The 16,915-nt window shown below is 50.2% G+C and overlaps 1 protein-coding gene across 1 annotated transcript; it reads left to right on the forward strand.

Moving 5' to 3' along the window:
* Window positions 1–5,732: 5,732 nt before the first annotated feature.
* On the forward strand, window positions 5,733–15,186 carry SLC46A2 (solute carrier family 46 member 2). Its single transcript, XM_044265113.1, has 4 exons — window positions 5,733–6,908; window positions 8,360–8,443; window positions 8,854–9,010; window positions 14,360–15,186. The coding sequence occupies exons 1-4, from the start codon at window positions 5,780–5,782 to the stop codon at window positions 14,415–14,417; spliced, it is 1,428 nt and encodes a 475-aa protein (XP_044121048.1). The 5' UTR covers window positions 5,733–5,779; the 3' UTR covers window positions 14,418–15,186.
* The last annotated feature ends 1,729 nt before the right edge of the window (window positions 15,187–16,915 follow it).

A 16,915-nucleotide genomic window follows, 5' to 3' on the forward strand; every position in this document is an offset into this window, starting at 1 on the left:
AGCAAGGCCAGGCATCAGTGACCTCACGTGTGAACCCAACTTGGAATGTTAGTACAGGTGCCATCTTATAACTCTGCAGTCTGAAACATCCTTGAGGGCAAAGGATTTTGCAACCCTGGTACCTGCTAGTGGGCTGGATACTCAAAGAATGCTTGCAAATAAATGGATGGATACATGGGGTGGACGGATGGGTGCATAGGTAATAAATGAACAAATGAGGCACTGAGTTTGAAAATATTTTCAACAGGAAGAGTCTCACGGCATTTAATGGAAAGTGTCCAGTAAAGAAACTTTGTTTCATCAGCACATTGAGAGGAAGCCATTTCCAGATAGGGCCCCAAATGAACCAATGTAGAAAGGCAGATAGATAAACCAGAATGCCAACTTATTAATTTACTATAAGGAATTATTTGGAGTAGGGGCGCCTGGGTGACTCGGTTGGGTGTCTGGTTTCAGCTCAGGTCATGATTCCAGGGTCCTGGGACAGAGCCCTATGTTGAGCTCCTTGCTCAATGGAGAGTCTGCTTGTCTCTGTTCCTCCCCCTGCTTGTGCTCTCTCTGTCTCTTAAATAAATAAATAAAATCTTTAAAAAAAGTATTTGGGGTAATTATTCAAATAACTAGCGCATTTCTCTCTGTGTGCAGCTATATTTGGGAAGTAAAATCATAACTAGAGGATTGCTTAACGTCATGCAAGAGGACTGGGGCTGCCTCTTGCCAGTAGCGGTGGACTGGCCGCTGGAAAACCCTTCACAGACAGGGCTTCGCTGGCCACTGACAAGGCTTATCTCTGCCTCCTGGGCTCAATCTGTACATCTTCACTTTGTTCCACTGCATACTGCTGTCTCTGAGGGCATCTATTCCCCTCATTTGCAATGTCTTGCGGAAAGACCAAACTTGTCCCCTCAAATATTAACAACAAAGAGCATAACACCTCCCTCATCATCGTAGTCTGCTGGGCAGCTGCGAGGGTCTCTCTGGCCCTCAAGATCTGGGTCCATGGCTTAACTCCCCAAAGTCCATAGCCTGTGAAAGTCCTAAGGCAGTCCCAGATTCCAGCCAAATTCCCGGGAGGCTTGTGTTCTTGTGGTATCCTCCTCCTCCTGTGTACTTACGACTACTGCTCAGCATCGTGTCAGCCCCAACGGACACCACAGCTTCTTTACCGATTTCCACAAAGAGACTGCCCTCACGTAAGACATTCATCAGTAGACTTTTCTAAAGAACCCAAGAGGCAGGGATCCCTCTCAGGAAGTTTTCACAGACACACAAGAGACAGCAAGCTGTTTAAACCCCCTATTAGACATTTCTATTCTTCTAAAGTCCCTCAGCCCACCCTGACTTGGGGGGTGGGGGGCGGTGTTTCTTTCCTGGCTCCAGTCTCACTGTCCCCCCCCCCCCACCTCTTTCCCTCTCCCGCCCCTCCCTTTCCAGAGCCTCAGACAAGTTCCTCTCCTTGACTCATTCTCCGAGCTCCCAGCCCCTTCTGGAGCGGCCTGGGCGGCTGACACTCAGGCCTAGGGATTTCACCTTCTAACTGATCCCATGCATTTTCCCAACAAACACAGTTCCTTTCTAAAATGAAGTTCGGAGCCCTCTGTTAAGAAAATGAAAGCTGTTTCCGACCTGACTGTAAAGTGCCTGGGATACACTTTTGGTAAATAAATTTCCATCCACTCCTTTGCTGCTCTCCATTGTGTAATACAGCGTTGATAGACAGTAATTTCGTCATGACTAAGGTGTTCCTGCTCCTCTCCACATTCCTGTGCTGGCTGAGAGCATACCCTCAAATAAGATCCCCTGCTGACTGTGTTTTCCACCTAGCTACAGACTTGCAAAGATCAGTGCCTAATATGGGCTCCCCAACTTACTAGCTGTGTGGTCTTATGCAAATTACTTAACCTCTCTGGTCCCAGTTTCTTCAATTGTAAAATGAGGTCATAGACTAGCCGAAGGACTTCTTGGGAGAACGGTGTTCATTCATTCCTGCAGAGTGCTAAGTATACAGTGAGGGCTCAGTAAATGATAGCTGCTCCCCCCCCCTTTTTTTCCTTTAAGTGTTTTTCTCCTCAAAGAGTATGACTTCATCAATCAAAAAGATGAGCGAGTTTAACTTTTGCACTTGAACAGAGCCAACCTTGAGCTAGAGACCAAAGTGGCAGGGCGAGTGTTCAACTTGGCCCTGCCAGAAGCCTAGGCCACAGAGGATGGCCCGGCACTAAAGCAGCTAAAGCCTGCAGTCAGAGATGGAGGGGTTCGAGGGAACAGGATGAAAATACAATCCAAAGCAGAGTAGCCCAAACTGGGAAAGGTACTGACTGCTCTCGGTCTAGTTCATTTCTGGGCCAGAGGATTCGGGTCCAAGTCTGGAGGGTCCCAGGGCTGGCTAGCTAGCATCACGGAGTCCCAGCTCCCACTAGACCTGTCCGAGATCTGGTGGGACGCTCTCCGAGGCCCCTCAAATTCCCCTCGTTTCACAACAGGGAGAACTGAGACAAGAGGGAGGATGAAGTGTACCCTCTCGAGCCCACAACCCCAAGAATAGACAGACCCCTTGGTTATGTGGCCAGAATGGTCCGTACGGTTCAGGCTGTCTGTCACTCTCAGGGCCAAATCTGACTGCTGGGTACCACCTTCCCCTAAAACCTCCGCATTCCCGGGAGCCTCTGCACCTCACAGGAACAGACTGGTTCAACTGCTTTTGTTCCAGCCTCTGAAAAAACATGGGCATGGACTGAGTGAAAACAACCCCTCCCAAGGTGGGCCTAGGTGAGGGGGAGGGGGGAGGGGGAGGAAGAAGGAAGTGGGGAAGCTTTGAGGGGGCGACCAGGCCAGTTGCACAGGGCGCATCGTACAGGGAGAGACTAGTGGGTCTTCCTCTTTGCAGAAAGCAGACTTGTCTGGGTTGGACACAGTGCCAGGGAGAGGAACAGAAGATGGAAGCTCACCTACAGCGCACAAACCTACACTAAGTCATTTAGAGTTGAGTCCCGCCTCCCATGAATACATTATGCATTTGGCTTTATAATTGCTCCCTGCACAGCTGGGTCTTCTCCCTTGGGTAGCTTTGAAGTCCTGTTCATCCATGGTGCTGTGGCTATATTAGGGTTGAACTGACAAGGAGAGGGCTTGTATGTTTTGACTCTCTACCCGTGGGGGTGACCCCGAAGAAGGGTCTTGCGTCTTGGATCATTACTGTCCCTGCGCCACCCATCAGCCTGGTCCTCTTCGCAGAAGTGTGTGCTTAAAGGAGGAAACAAGGCGGCTAGGAGAGCAGAGGGTTCAGGCCAACCGAGGACGGTGGGCCCATGAGATGGGAGAACAACCGCAGAGAAACAGAAAGGGCCCTGGGGACTTTACTCAGAAGCAGATGACCTGCTGACTCTCTTCGTCCTGGTGGGATCTACCCCCTGCCAGAGAGTTTTATCATCTGGAGGGACACCCAGGGCTGCAGGACCTCCCTGTCTCTCCCTTGGCGTCAGGGTTTGAGGCTGGGCCCTGCAGGCTGGGGCCTGCACTAGCTCCAGGCCAACCAGAGCTGCTGCACCTGCTCCCACTCCATTCTCAACCCTGGTTTTTCAGACGGTGGAACAAAAGCCGTTCAACCAGCTGCTCCCGTGAGGTACAGAAGAGTCAAAGCAGGACTCTTCTCCCAGAGGCTTCTGGCTTGGTGAAAGCGCTGAGCCTTGCTCCTCCCTGAGGTTTTGTTTGGATTCTTTGTTAGTGGTGGTAAGAACACTTAACATGGGAGGTTAAGCAAATTTTTAAGTTTATACCATATTATTATTGTGCACTGTTGTACAGAGGACCTCTGGAGCTTGTTTTTTTGCTGAACTGAAACTTGATGCCATTGATTAGTGATTCTTCAGCCCTGGCAACCACCATTCCACTCTGATTCTTGAACTTGACTGTTTGAGATACCTCATATAAGTGAAATCATGCACTATTTGTCTTTCTATGACTTGTTTATTTCCCTTAGCACAATGTCCTCAAAGTCCATCCATGTTGTCACCAATTGCAGGATTTCCTTCTTTTTTAAAGGCTGGATAGTATTCAAATATATATATATCACATTTTGTTTATCCATTCACCTGCCGATGGGCATTTCTGTTATTTCCCCATCTTGGTTATTGTGAATAATATTGCAGTGAGTAGGGGCGCCTGGGTGGCTCAGTGGGTTAAGCCTCTGCCTTCAGCTCAGGGCATGATCTCAGCAGGGAGCCTGCTTCCCCCTCTTCTCTCTGCCTGCCTCTCTGCCTACTTGTGATCTCTCTGTCAAATAAATAAAATCTTGAAAAAAAAAATTGCAGTGAGTAGAGGACTGTTGACATCTCTTCCAGATCCTGAAAACAAACAAGTGGGACCCCATCACACTAAAAAGCTTCTATATGGCAAAGGAAACAACGGAGTGGAAAAGCAACCTACAAAATGGGAGAAAATACTGCACACCTTACATCTGATAAGGGGTTAATCTCCAAAATACATAAGGATTTAATTGTAAGTATGTAATTGTTCTCTACAATTTAATTGTGAGAACAAAAACACAAACACAAACTAGGAGCCCGACTGAAAAATGGGCTGAGGATATGAAGAGACATTTCTCCGAAGACACACAGACAGCCAACAACGAGGAAAAGATGCTCAACATCACTCATCATCAGAGAAATGCGAATCAAAACCACAGTGAGATACCTACTACTCACACCTGTCAGGATGGCTATCCTATTATTAAAAAAGAAAGAAAAAGATATCAAGATAAGAAATATTGGTGCGGGTGTGAGAAAGTGGAACCCTTGTGCCCTGTTGGTGGGAATGCAAAATGGAAACCAGTATGGAGGTTCCTCAAAAAATTAAAACTAGAGCTACCCGCCCCCACCCCAACCTGATGCAGCAACTCTACTACTGGGGATTCCTCCCAAAGAACTGAAATCAACATCTCAAAGAGATATGAGCAGTTCTCTCAAAGTCTTTGCTACCGCGCCCCTGTTCCTTTTATTTATTTATTTTTAAGATTTTATTTATTTATTTACTTATTTGACAGAGATCACAAGTAGGCAGAGAGGCAGGCAGAGAGAGAGGAGGAAGCAGGCTCCCCGCTGAGCAGAGAGCCCAATGCGGGGCTCAATTTAGGGACCCTGGGATCATGACTTGAGCCAAAGGCAGAGGCTTTAACCCACTGAGCCACTCAGGCGCCCCCCCCACCCCCGTTGCTTTTATATCTAACCAAAAAAAACCTCACGCCACCGCCGGCTCCCAGGACGAATCCTAGGTTCTGTACCCCACCCCCCACCCCACCGCACCCCACTGCACCCCACAGCCCCTCGCCCAGACCTGCCCGCCCCGGATAACTGAATTTCGCTCCCTGCCGGGGCGTCTCTGCCCTGGCCAGAACACGCTTGGGGAAGGCGCCCGCACCCCGCGAGAAGCCGGGGCATGCCTGGCTGGGGGTGGCCATGGGGCCATCGTCAGGCGGCCGCGCAAGCCAGAGCAGCGTGACACGACGACCCGGGGGCGGAGACGCTGGGGCCAAAGCGGGGCGGCGCGCTCCCGGGCGCCCGGCTTCCTGGGCTGTCGCCAGCCCGGCTGGGCGGGCGGAGGCGGGGGCCGGGCGCGGCCTTTTAAGGCCGGGAGGAGTGGCCGGGCCCGGGGGTCAGCCGCGCAGGGCCGGCCACTGTCACAGGCGTCCCGCGCTCCGGCTTGGTCCCGTCCTGTGCGCACCCGGCCGCACGGCGCACACTCGCGCTCTGGGACCGCATCCCGCCCCTCTCCGAGAGTCCTCATGGGGCCCGAGGCCGCCTGCCCAGGGAGGGGCCTCCTGTCTGGCCTCCAGGTGAGGACCTGGATCGAACCCGTGGTGGCCTCCACGCAGGTGGCCGCCTCCCTCTACGAGGCGGGGCTGCTCCTCGTGGTGAAGGCGTCCTTTGGAGCCGGGGCCTCCTCCAACCACAGCACCAGCCCGTCGCCCCGGGACGCCCTGGAGGACCAGCAGCAGAGGGCCATCTCCAATTTCTACATCGTCTACAACCTCGTGGTGGGCTTGACGCCGCTGCTGTCTGCCTACGGGCTGGGCTGGCTCAGCGACCGCTACCACCGCAAGATCTCCATCTGCGTGTCCCTGCTGGGCTTCCTGCTCTCCCGCCTCGGGCTGTTGCTCAAGGTGCTGCTGGACTGGCCGGTGGAGGTGCTGTACGGGGCAGCGGCGATAAATGGGCTATGCGGCGGCTTCTCCGCCTTCTGGTCCGGTGTCATGGCCCTGGGCTCCCTGGGCTCCCCCGAGGGTCGCCGCTCTGTGCGCCTCATCCTCATCGACCTGATCCTGGGTGTGGCAGGATTCTGCGGGAGCATGGCCTCTGGGCATCTCTTCAAACAGATGCCTGGGCACTCCGGGCAGGGCCTGGTGCTGACCGCCTGCAGCGTGAGCTGGGCTGCTTTTGCGCTTTTCTACAGCCTCTTGGTCCTGAAGGTCCCTGAGTCGGTGGCCAGATCCAGCAGGGCGGTCCCTGTGGTGGACACGGTATCTGGCACGGTTGGCACCTACCGTGCCCTGGATCCCGATCAGTTAGACAAGCAGAGTGTGGTGGGGCACCCTCCAGCCCCTGGGAAGGCACAGCCCCCAAGGACTATCATTGCCCTGCTCTTTGTGGGTGCCGTCGTATATGACCTGGCTGTGGTGGGCACCGTGGACGTGATGCCCCTTTTCATGCTAAGGGAGCCTCTCAGTTGGAACCAAGTGCAGGTGGGCTATGGCATGGCTGCAGGGTACACCGTCTTCATCACCAGCTTCCTGGGCGTCCTGGTCTTCTCCCGCTGCTTCCAGGACACCACCATGATCATGATCGGTATGGTGTCTTTTGGGTCAGGAGCCCTCCTCTTGGCGTTTGTGAAAGAGACATACATGTTCTACATTGGTGAGTCCGGCTTTCCCGGGGAGGCAGGACAAGGAAAATGTGAACCCCTAGGGTCATGGGGCTGACATGGTGTGGTGTGGTATGGCGTGGCATGGCATGGCGTGGCGTGGCGTGGCGTGGCATGGCATGGTGTGGTCTAGGTGTCCCAGCTCAGCACCAGGGATGGGACCTACTATCTTACGAAGGGAGACAGGATTACATGCGGTTGAGCTAATGTAGTTGCACTGTATTGTGTTATCTGTGTTGCCCACTGAAAGGTTATCCGAGCCGTGCCCGTGGCTCTAGGTCAGGGGAGGGTCAGTCAGTGGTGTCTGCAGTCAGTAGGGAAGGTTTTGGGTTGGCCTTAGGAGAAGAGGTTAGATTTTTTCTCTTCAGTTTTAAAGGGACAAAACATTGAAGTAATGAGGCTGGAAAGATCCCTTCATTAAAATCATTTCAGGCCAAGCATGGGCTGTTTAAAAATGGATAAAAACTCTCCATAAATGCCTTTCACAACCAATGTAATAAATTCTCTCGAAGAAGTAGAATGAAGTTTCCATCTGAGGACCACAGGCAGAGAGCTTTAGATCCAGGCTCTAATAGAACTTTCTACAATGATAGAATTCTTTTAAAATCTGTGCTGTCCAATATGGTAGCCACTGGCCACGTGTGGCTCTTGAGCACTTGGAATGTGGCTAGCACCGCTAAAGAACAGAATTTTAAATTTGATTTTAATTTATTTATATAGTCACTTGTGGTTAGTGGTTGACATATCAGAAAAAACAACTTTAGACAGTCACCATAGGCTGTCCCTTGGCTGAGGGCACACGTCTCAGAACACCTAACAAAATGGCAACTTAGGCCTGGCCAGCTCCCAGTTAGACAGGCTGCGTGCAGAGGCCAGAGTACCTGTCTCCCTTCCTACCACCTCTACCTCTCCTTTTCTCTCTCCACACACTCACACACCTAAACACACACCACACTGGGATTATGAATAAGGAAGAAAGGGTGCGTGGCAGCTGTGTAACGTGGCACAAATTCCTGGGTGCACTTTGCCAAAGCTCCTGCAACTGTCTCCCAGAGGGACAGTGAATGGTGACAGAAGACACCTCTGTCCGTGCGACAAGGTGAAGAGTCCTGAGTCACTCAGTGACATCAGCTCCACTTCCCTAGATGCCACTTAAATCTGCCAATGAAGACAGCCTTCACTATCCATCCCCACGCCAGCTGTGCCCTGCCACCTCGCAAGTGGGTCTGTGGCATCAATGGCACCGTCAGAGCTCAGGGACTCAGCCTACCTGGGAGGGGGGGCGGGCATTAGTCCACTAGCGGAGAAACCACTACATCCAGGGCAAGCCCATGCAGTCTGTGGGGAAAGGGAGATTCCTGGTAAGGCTTTTTGCTTTCTTCTGATTTACTCCTTGGCCAAGGCAGGGCACAATGAGGAATGTTCTTGTGTGATTCCCTTCCAGCTCGAGCCGTCATGCTGTTTGCGCTCATCCCCATCACAACCATCCGATCGGCAATGTCCAAACTCATGAAGGGCTCCTCTTATGGTACGTTAAAGAAATCTCTCTGAAATTCTCTGCCCAGCCCGTTTCAGAGCTGCTTGGGTTGAAGCACTGGGTTCAGACCTACAGAAAGTCTACGAGAGAGTTCCAGAAGCTGCCTTGAATACACTAGGAACACTCTGGGGTCCATCCAGGGCAGGGGGGTGAAAACAGGAGGGTGGGAAAGACTCGGAACGTCAGTCACTGAAAAGCCAGTCAGGGGAGGGGGCTACTAACTGTGGGTTGCAGAAAGATCCAGCTGGATAGAGGCAGGAGTCCTGGCGGAGTGAGCTGAGACTGAGAGGGAGTTCTGGGAAGGACACAGAGCCTCCTGAGAGCTCCCTGGAGACTCAGCTAGTGGGTAACAAGGAAGGGACAGCAGCGTATCTTCTTGGTAAACCCTGTCCCTTCCACAGGAAAGGTGTTCGTCATCCTGCAGCTGTCCCTGACTCTGACCGGGGTGGTGACCTCCACGGTGTACAACAAGATCTATCAACTCACCATGGAAAAGTTTGTTGGCACCTGTTTTGCTCTCTCCTCCTTTCTCTCCTTCCTGGCCATCATCCCAATTGGGTAAGACAGGAGCAGTGACTGTGGCTTGGGCTGAGGCCCTGGGGCACATGTCAGGGCCCGCTGGACCCCCTCCAGCCTATTAGCATAAAGAATTATTTATTTGCAGCCTTTAGGCAGTGGGTTCTGGGTCGGCTCTCCCACAAAGAAAAAGTCCTCCTGTTCCTCAGGAGGAATCTGGCAATGTGGGAAACCCCCAAAGTCCTGAATAATGAACAGACAGCCACAAGCAGCTGGCATACTTCCTGGCAGTGTGGTAATTCACTTTGTTTATGAAAGCCTCATAGACTTCCTTGTAATCAGAGGCTGGGATTAGAAACCCTTGTGAACCACTTCCACCCCTTTTGTTTAGGTCCTTTTAGATGAGAACCATCCTGCCTCACTTCTGGGTATTCTTGGCATGCCCTCCAAAGGCTTGACAACTGGCGGCCTCTGGGCTCAGCCACCTCCCCACCTGCCCCAACACTCTCACATGCCACTGGACTGTGTGAGCTCCCTAGAGGACTTAGGCAATTCCTTTGATCTCTCTGGGAGAATTGTCTCATTGGTAAAATAAGAGCAATCAAGTCAGAAAAATAACAGGCAGGAAGACCACTGGAGAAGCCAAAGAGAGGAACTCCACTCCCAGGGTAAGAGCACCAGCTTTGGACATCACCAAAACAGACCAAAATGGCCTCTGACCAGCCCTCTCTCATGCAAGTCACCAGAGCAAGCTACACTGCAAGCCATATATGCAATTGTCAATTTTCTAGTAATTTTTAAAAATGATAACAGATGAAATTAATTTTAGTAACACATTTGATTTGACCCAATATATCCAAAATATCACTCTAATATCTAGTCAATTTACAAAAGTATCAGTGAGTTTTGTTTTTTTTAAGTCTTTGAAATCCGGATGTATGTTATGCTGATGGCACATCTCAGTTTGGACTCCATTTGCACATGTTTCAAGTGCTCAGGGGCCTGTGCAATAGTGGCTACTCCATTAGCACAGTCTTGGATGGTTTGAGACCATTTATCCCTTCTCATTCAGTGAGGTCCTCTCGTGTTTGTATCAATCCCACCACAGAAGAAAGGAATACAGTGAATATATCCACACTAAGGGGCAAGGGATTTGATAAGGATTTGCATTTTAGGGGACCTGCCTGGTAGCACAGAGAGCTCTATGCATCAGTAATGGTGGCATTACAGACAGCCCAATAGAAACCAATCGAGGGCAGCCTGGAAGAAGCAGGAAGTAGATGGCAGTAAGGCCTTGTGAGAATTCTCACATCGTAATATATGTCCCTGCCTACACAGAAGGTTGATGCTCTTTTTTTCTTTTTTAAATTTATTTATTTGACAGAGAGAGAGAGAACACAAGGAGGGGGAGCTGCAGGCAGAGACAGAGGGAGAAGTAGCCTCCTTCCTGAATGGGGAGCCCAATGTGGGGCTTGATCCAAGGACTTTGGGATCATGACTTAAGCCAAAGGCAGATACTCAACCAACTGAGCCACCCAGGCTACCCAAGGCTGAGCCTCTTGAGCCATCAATCATGAAGGCTCTTTGCTCTACTTCATGGTTGAGAAAAGAAAGATGTGCCGATGAGAAAAAAAGGAAGGGAGGGATGGAGGGAGGGAGGGACAGCAGGACAGAGGGATGGACGGAGGGCCTTTTCCTGGGCCCTATTTTTATGTGAGTCTTGGGTGAATTGGTTGGGCTCAGCTAGACATTAGCATGCAATGCAAATTTCCCAGCTGTTTGCCCAAGTAAGTGATGGATTAGTAGCTGTGCCACTTGGAAGTCACCCAGCCCTATTTGGGAGATGGGTGAAATAGTCTCCTTAACCTAAACAAACAAACAAAGGAAAACAGAACAAAAGAAAACAAGCCTGAGTAGTTAATGTGTGGCATAGTTAGAGAGATAAATGGACCAATGAAAGCCATGAGAAAATACAGTAGTTGGTTCCTTTCTACAGTTTCGCTGCTTCTTGTGTGTACTGAGTGGGATGCTGGTCTTGCATAAGAGACTTTACGCAAAGAAGGAGGTGGGCTTCTCTTGACCTCTCACCCCAGGACACTATGTAATGTGTGCTTGGATTTGGTCAGAATTTCCATGCACGGTGTCTTCCTTAGGCCCTGAAGGGTCTTCGCGATTTTCTATCACAGATGCAGGGACAGGATCTTGAATCTATCAAGTAAGTACCTGAGTGCTTACGTGAATGAGGCACTGAAGTAGTTGATCATTATTTCTCTCTCAAAGTCATGTACCAGTAAAGAGACACATGAGAAAATAAAGCCTCATTGGCCATATGCTAGAATCACCTAGAAAGCTTTACAAGTCCCTGATGTCTGGATCCTACCCCCAGAGATTCCGACTCAGTCGATCTGGAGTGCAGCCTGGGCACAGGACTTTTTAAAAGCTCTCCAGATGATTTGAATATACAACCAAGATTGAGAACTCTAGTACAAGTGTTTCCATTACCTTTCCCTTCCATGGAGTCCCTGAATGAACAAGATCTTGAAAAATTCATACAGTTAGAAGAGGCCAAGGCGGTACCATCAATCAATCAAGTGAGAGCACCGGGGAAAAACAGTAGAACTTTCCAACCACAGAGAGAAAAGCTACATTCTAATGACATAGAAGCCCAGGAAGGCACGTGAGAGCAGGGAACAGAGGAGGCAGCAGAGGGCAGAACGCTGGAGGAATGGTCTCTGGGCCAGAGCTGCCAACAGCTTGCTTGCCAGAAGGGACTGTGTCCCCAGCCCTTTCTGGTCCCAAAGTGAGTCCGTTTCACATTACTGTTGAGAACCGGCCTTCTCCTACTTGCTCTCTGCCCGTCTGTGACCTGCTTGCCACTTGATTCTTCTCTGCCCTCCCCACCCTTTTTAAATTAGTAGTAACAATAGCAAACATGTAAATAGCCCTTATCATGGGCCAGCTACTACTTAAAATATTGCATATATTTAATGAATTTAATCTTCCCTCAAAGTTCTTGGAGGTCATTACTATTGCTATTTTTGCAAATAAGGAGATAGACACTCTAGGGTGTTCTGTAACTTACCAAATGTCCACAGCCAAAAAGTGGCAGAGACAAGGGTTGAACCCAGGCAGTCTCTGACCCACCACAGGGCACTGTTTCTTAGAGGAGTCACCAGTGTCAGGGTGCCACCTGTCCCGTCTCCTTAGAGAGCTCCCTCCCCGCGAGAGCGAGCTGCTCTCTCCTGAATGCTTACTGAACTGACAAGTGATCTACCACCCAATCTCTCCTCAACCTCCATTGGCTTCATGGTCAGCTTCTGCAAAGGCTGGTGTGCCCTTGCTGCGTCCTCATCTCCCACCCATGTGAGGCCCCCCTTGACCACCAGAGCTCTTCTCATCAAGGCCACTAACGACTCTTCAAGGCTGAAGCCACTGGACTCCCTGCGGTCCTCACCCCACATGATTTCCTCACGGTCCCCACACCACTGGTCTCTCTCCACTGTCACTGGGCTTTCTCAACACCTTATTGCTTCTTCCTGACAAAACACCAAATGGAAGGTTCTTTAGGGCTCTTCTCTGGGTTCTCACTTCATATTCTCTCTCTAAGCAAACTAAAGTACTTTCAAAACTTTGAATTACCATCTAAGTTTCCAAAATTGGGTTCTTGATGCCTTCCTACGTCTGCTCCCTCTCCAGTCTGTCCTACCTCACTAAAAGGCACCGCCACTCCCTCAGGAAGAGAAACCCAAGTCACCAATGTCCTCCCTCCTCTCTACCTCCCCTTACCGCTAATCCATCAGACCTCATTGACTCCACCTTCAAAATAGGCCTAGATTTCATCCTTTTCTTTTTATCGCTACTGCTACCACCCCGAGGCCTGAGCATTTGAAAAATTGGATTAGCCTCTGAACCGTTACCCCCATGTCCACTCTTGTGCCCACCCCATCCTCCCTCTACCAGGTGCCCAGAGAAATTTCCTTCAAGTGTTTAAACAGATCATGTCATCTCCTGCTCAAAGTTCTGCATTTGGCTTTCATTGCTGTTAGGATACAACCTGAATGTCTTTCCATGGACCACAAGGCCCCCACAGAGTCCGGGCTTGCCAACCTCCCTGGTGCCTGTTGCTGCTGTTTACCACCCTCCCCGACCCCATGCGTCAGCCCCAGTGGTTGCCCTTTGTGTCCTTCTCCCTTCTGCACCGTGCCTCCTTAACCCAACTGGCTATGGTCTTAACCCATTCTCAACCTAAATTAGGTCCTTCTATCATATGCTCCCAAAGCTTCCTGTACTTTCCTTCATAGCATGACAGCTGATGATTAGTGATTGCCTTTTCATAAGCCTGCCCACTGGATGGCAGGCTGCCTGAGGGCAGGAACAACGGCTTTCTGGCTCAGCATGGAGAGTCTATGCCCAGCAGAGAGCCTGGCATGTCAGGAGTACTCAAAAAGGATCTAAGGCATCCTCTGTTGGAAGGGTGTGGCCCCTACTGGTCAGCACGGTGAACCTCCAACCCCCAGAGCTGCCTCTTGGCTGACCTGAAGGCAGGGCTGGCCATCCCATCGGGTCTGCGTGGTCAGGTCTCTGCAGGATTCAGCTGGAGTCAGGACTGCAGCCAGGCATTCACGGCGTTGTGGGTAGCTGCCTCCACTGCTGGGCTTTCCTGCAGGCTTAGTAATACAATGAGTTTTGTTTCAAGTATAGTAAGTGCTTCTCCCTGTGGAGTCCTGTGGCTTATGGAAGATGGAAAGTCAGCGTTTTGGGAAGAGCTCACGAAGCTCTCCCTTAGAAGGTTTGGATTCTCATTCGTACTCCACCCAGCAGCTCCAGGAGCTGGCCATCAGCCAGGAAGAGCTGTGCTCTAACTTAGACTCTGAGGCTCCTAGGGCTCAAACACAGGAAAGTCCGAGGACCCCAGAGGTAGAAGGACAGGCCAAAGGACAGGCCGAAGTACAGGCCAAAGTTCACATAGATCCAAGACTTGGCCTCAGATCTCCTAATTCCTATGCATGCCCTTAGCTACAAATATTTGCAAACAACGTAATGAGGATTTGTGGAAGGGGGCTATGGAAAGACAGAAGATGAAATAGCCAATTCTGCTTGCGATTAGCCAGTCTTGACCTTGAAATACACATGGGAGGTCATCATCAGGCAGAAGTGAGATGGGGAGAGATTCTGGGAAAAGGAAAGTGTAGACGTAAAGGGCTTGAGATGTCTTAGGACTGGAATGGGCCTGGAGTGGGAGACGTTTCCTCCCGCCATCTCTCAACTCCAGACAGCCTCCCGGGCATGAGGGACAGAGCCTCTCAGGTAGCTGTTGGTGGGGAGGAAAAGGCACACCCTTTGCCTCATTCCAATTGTTGGCTTGTAATTCTGGATTGTCAATTCTTACAGCATCGTGGCCTATAAACAAGCCTCGTGGTTGCAATACGGTGACATCACGGTGACATGATGGTGCTGACCTACGGGAGCTGTGAGGACCAGCAACAGCGGGACCCCTTTGAAGGCAAAGGATGGAACTGAGTGCTGGTGACCAAGGCAACCCACCACCCCCAAACCCCGAGTTCAAGCCAGAGTTGGCCTCGGAATGACCCGCTCTGGCTCTGAGGTCCCTGGTGGGTGGGGGAACAGCACTTTCTTGGTGATAGAAAAACTTTCTCAGTTTTCAGATGTCCCTGCTAAACAGAGATTGGGTTCAGGACGCAGGAGAGTGTGAACATTCAAAGGTTATATGTAGGCTGCATACACAGTCACACCAGATGCACCCAGGGCTTCATATGGCAGCCCCCTTTCTTCCAGGAGCTGTCACCGGGGCTCCAAGGTATGGCTAACCAGTCACCCACGCGCTGCGCTGGGAGGCCCACATGAGAACTCCAACCAAAGCACACATTTTCAATAACCTAAGGGGAACACAGAGGGGATGTTTTATAAGAACTCCCAATGTTTTAGGAGATTTGGGGCTCCGGCTCTTGGATTCAGGGTGGTTTTATTGTTGTTGGTACTGTTGCTTTTAAGAAGCGAATATCAAAAGACTTTCTTTAGTGGAATATTATATTGAATATTTCCAGTCAACAGTACTCCCCCCAGTGGGTGGTGTGAAGGGAGAGGGGAGAGGAGATGTGCTAAGAGTCATTTTATGTCAAGGTACCTATTTTTATAGGGTATTTTACTTACATAGAGAAAAGCAGACTCACTTCCTAATAAAATGGACATTTATTGTATGTGTGTGAATCACTCTGCTCTGCTCAGGCTCCCTCTATAACTACAGGCATGGCATTCTTATACTGGGGTCAAACTTGAAGCTACAGAATATATTTAAAGCTCCAAGAATTTGGGCTCAGAGAGTCTGTATCTCTGATCCCTTGCAGGGAAAAAACTAAACTTTCTGGCATGTGTCCTGAGGTCCTAGAACCAGGGTCCTAGAAGCTAGAACCCGAGATATGGCAAGAATGTGATTGTTCCTGTCCCAGAGCCCATGTCTAGCAGGTGCAGCAGATAGAGCCTCCAGCAACAATGTATCCTACAACACATGCTAACCTAAGGAAGCAAATAATCCAGATTTAGGAAAGCACGGAAGGCTTCTCAGAAGTGGCACATGGTAAGACTGGAAGGATAAGGAGTTACTGAGGCCAGAAGTTAAGGGCCAGTCCAGGCAGAAGGAATCACAGCTGGAAGGCCTGAAGGTGAAAAATCCTGGGATAGAGGAATTCAATATAAGGAGAGTGAGGAGAAAGGGAGGGGGCAGATACCAAAGGAACAGGATCAAGACACGAGACTGGAGAGGTAAGGAGGAACAACACACAAATAGAGCCTTAAAAAAAAAAGTTTTTCTTCCAAGTTGTGGGGCTAGCTGGTGGAGGATTTCAGGCAGGAGCACGACCTGGGGGAGGAAGGAGCAGAAGGAGTGAGCACTACTTGCAGAAAGGAGGCAAGAGCAGAGATGCAGTAATCCAGGTGACGGACGATGGAGGACTCATGCTGGAGAAGGAGCTACAAGGATCGAGAAAAGTGAGGGACTCAGAGAGATCCTTGGGAGCTAGTAGTCAATGGGAATGGGGGATGGATAAACCACAGAGGGTGAGGCAGATGGAGGCAAGAATGCTCAGATTCGGGGTTCAGGCAACTAGGAAGAAGGCAGAGCCTCTCACTGAGACCGCCAACATGGATGGAGGAGGGGGATGGGAAGAGGACTTCAAGGCCACGCTCACCTCTCTAAACTCTCACAGTCATGCTCCTTGCCCTGGACTCCTTCGCTCGTGTCCCAGCCTGATTGGCTCCCCGACCTGGATGAATCTCATTGTTGGCTGCTCCATTCCTACTGGCTTGCAACATCCAGAAACATTTCTTTACTTGCCCACACTCATCCTTGCTGTGAGCTTGTGGCTTTTATTTTAAAATTTTTATTGTGTTATGTGAGTCACCATACAATACCTCGTTAGTTTTTGATGCAGTGTTCCATGATTCACTGTTTGTGTAGAACACCCAGCACTCCCTGCAATACATGCCCTCCTTAATACCCATCACTGGACTCATCCATTCCCCCTCCCCCCTCCCCTCGAAAATCCTCAGTTTGTTTCTTGGAAGTCCACAGTCTCACATGATTCATTCCCCCCCACCTTCACTTTCCCTTTCCTTCTCCTAATGTCCTCCATGTTACTCCTTATGCTCCACAAGTAAGTGAAACCATATCATAATTGACTTTCTCTGCTTGACTTATTTCACTCAGCATAATGTCTTCCAGTCTCGTCCACGTTGATAAAAAATTGGGTATTCATCCTTTCTGATGGTGGAGTAATATTCCATTGTGTATATATACCTTATCTTCTTTATCTATTCATCTGTTGAAGGGCATCTCGGCCCTTTCCACAGTTTGGCTATTGTGTACATTGCTGCTATGAACACTAGGATACATATGGCCCTTCTTTTCACTACATCTGTCCTTTGGGGTAA

This window comes from Neovison vison, chromosome 9 (assembly GCF_020171115.1).
Source record: "Neovison vison isolate M4711 chromosome 9, ASM_NN_V1, whole genome shotgun sequence".
NCBI lineage: Eukaryota > Metazoa > Chordata > Mammalia > Carnivora > Mustelidae > Neogale > Neogale vison.

Coding starts and splice junctions, on each gene's coding strand:
- SLC46A2 (XM_044265113.1), top strand. CDS start 5,780: ATGGGGCCCGAGGCCGCCTGCCCAGGGAGGGGCCTCCTGTCTGGCCTC. Junction 8,444..8,853: donor CATGAAGGGCTCCTCTTATG/GTACGTTAAAGA, acceptor TCCCTTCCACAG/GAAAGGTGTTCGTCATCCTG. Junction 9,011..14,359: donor CTGGCCATCATCCCAATTGG/GTAAGACAGGAG, acceptor CAATTCTTACAG/CATCGTGGCCTATAAACAAG.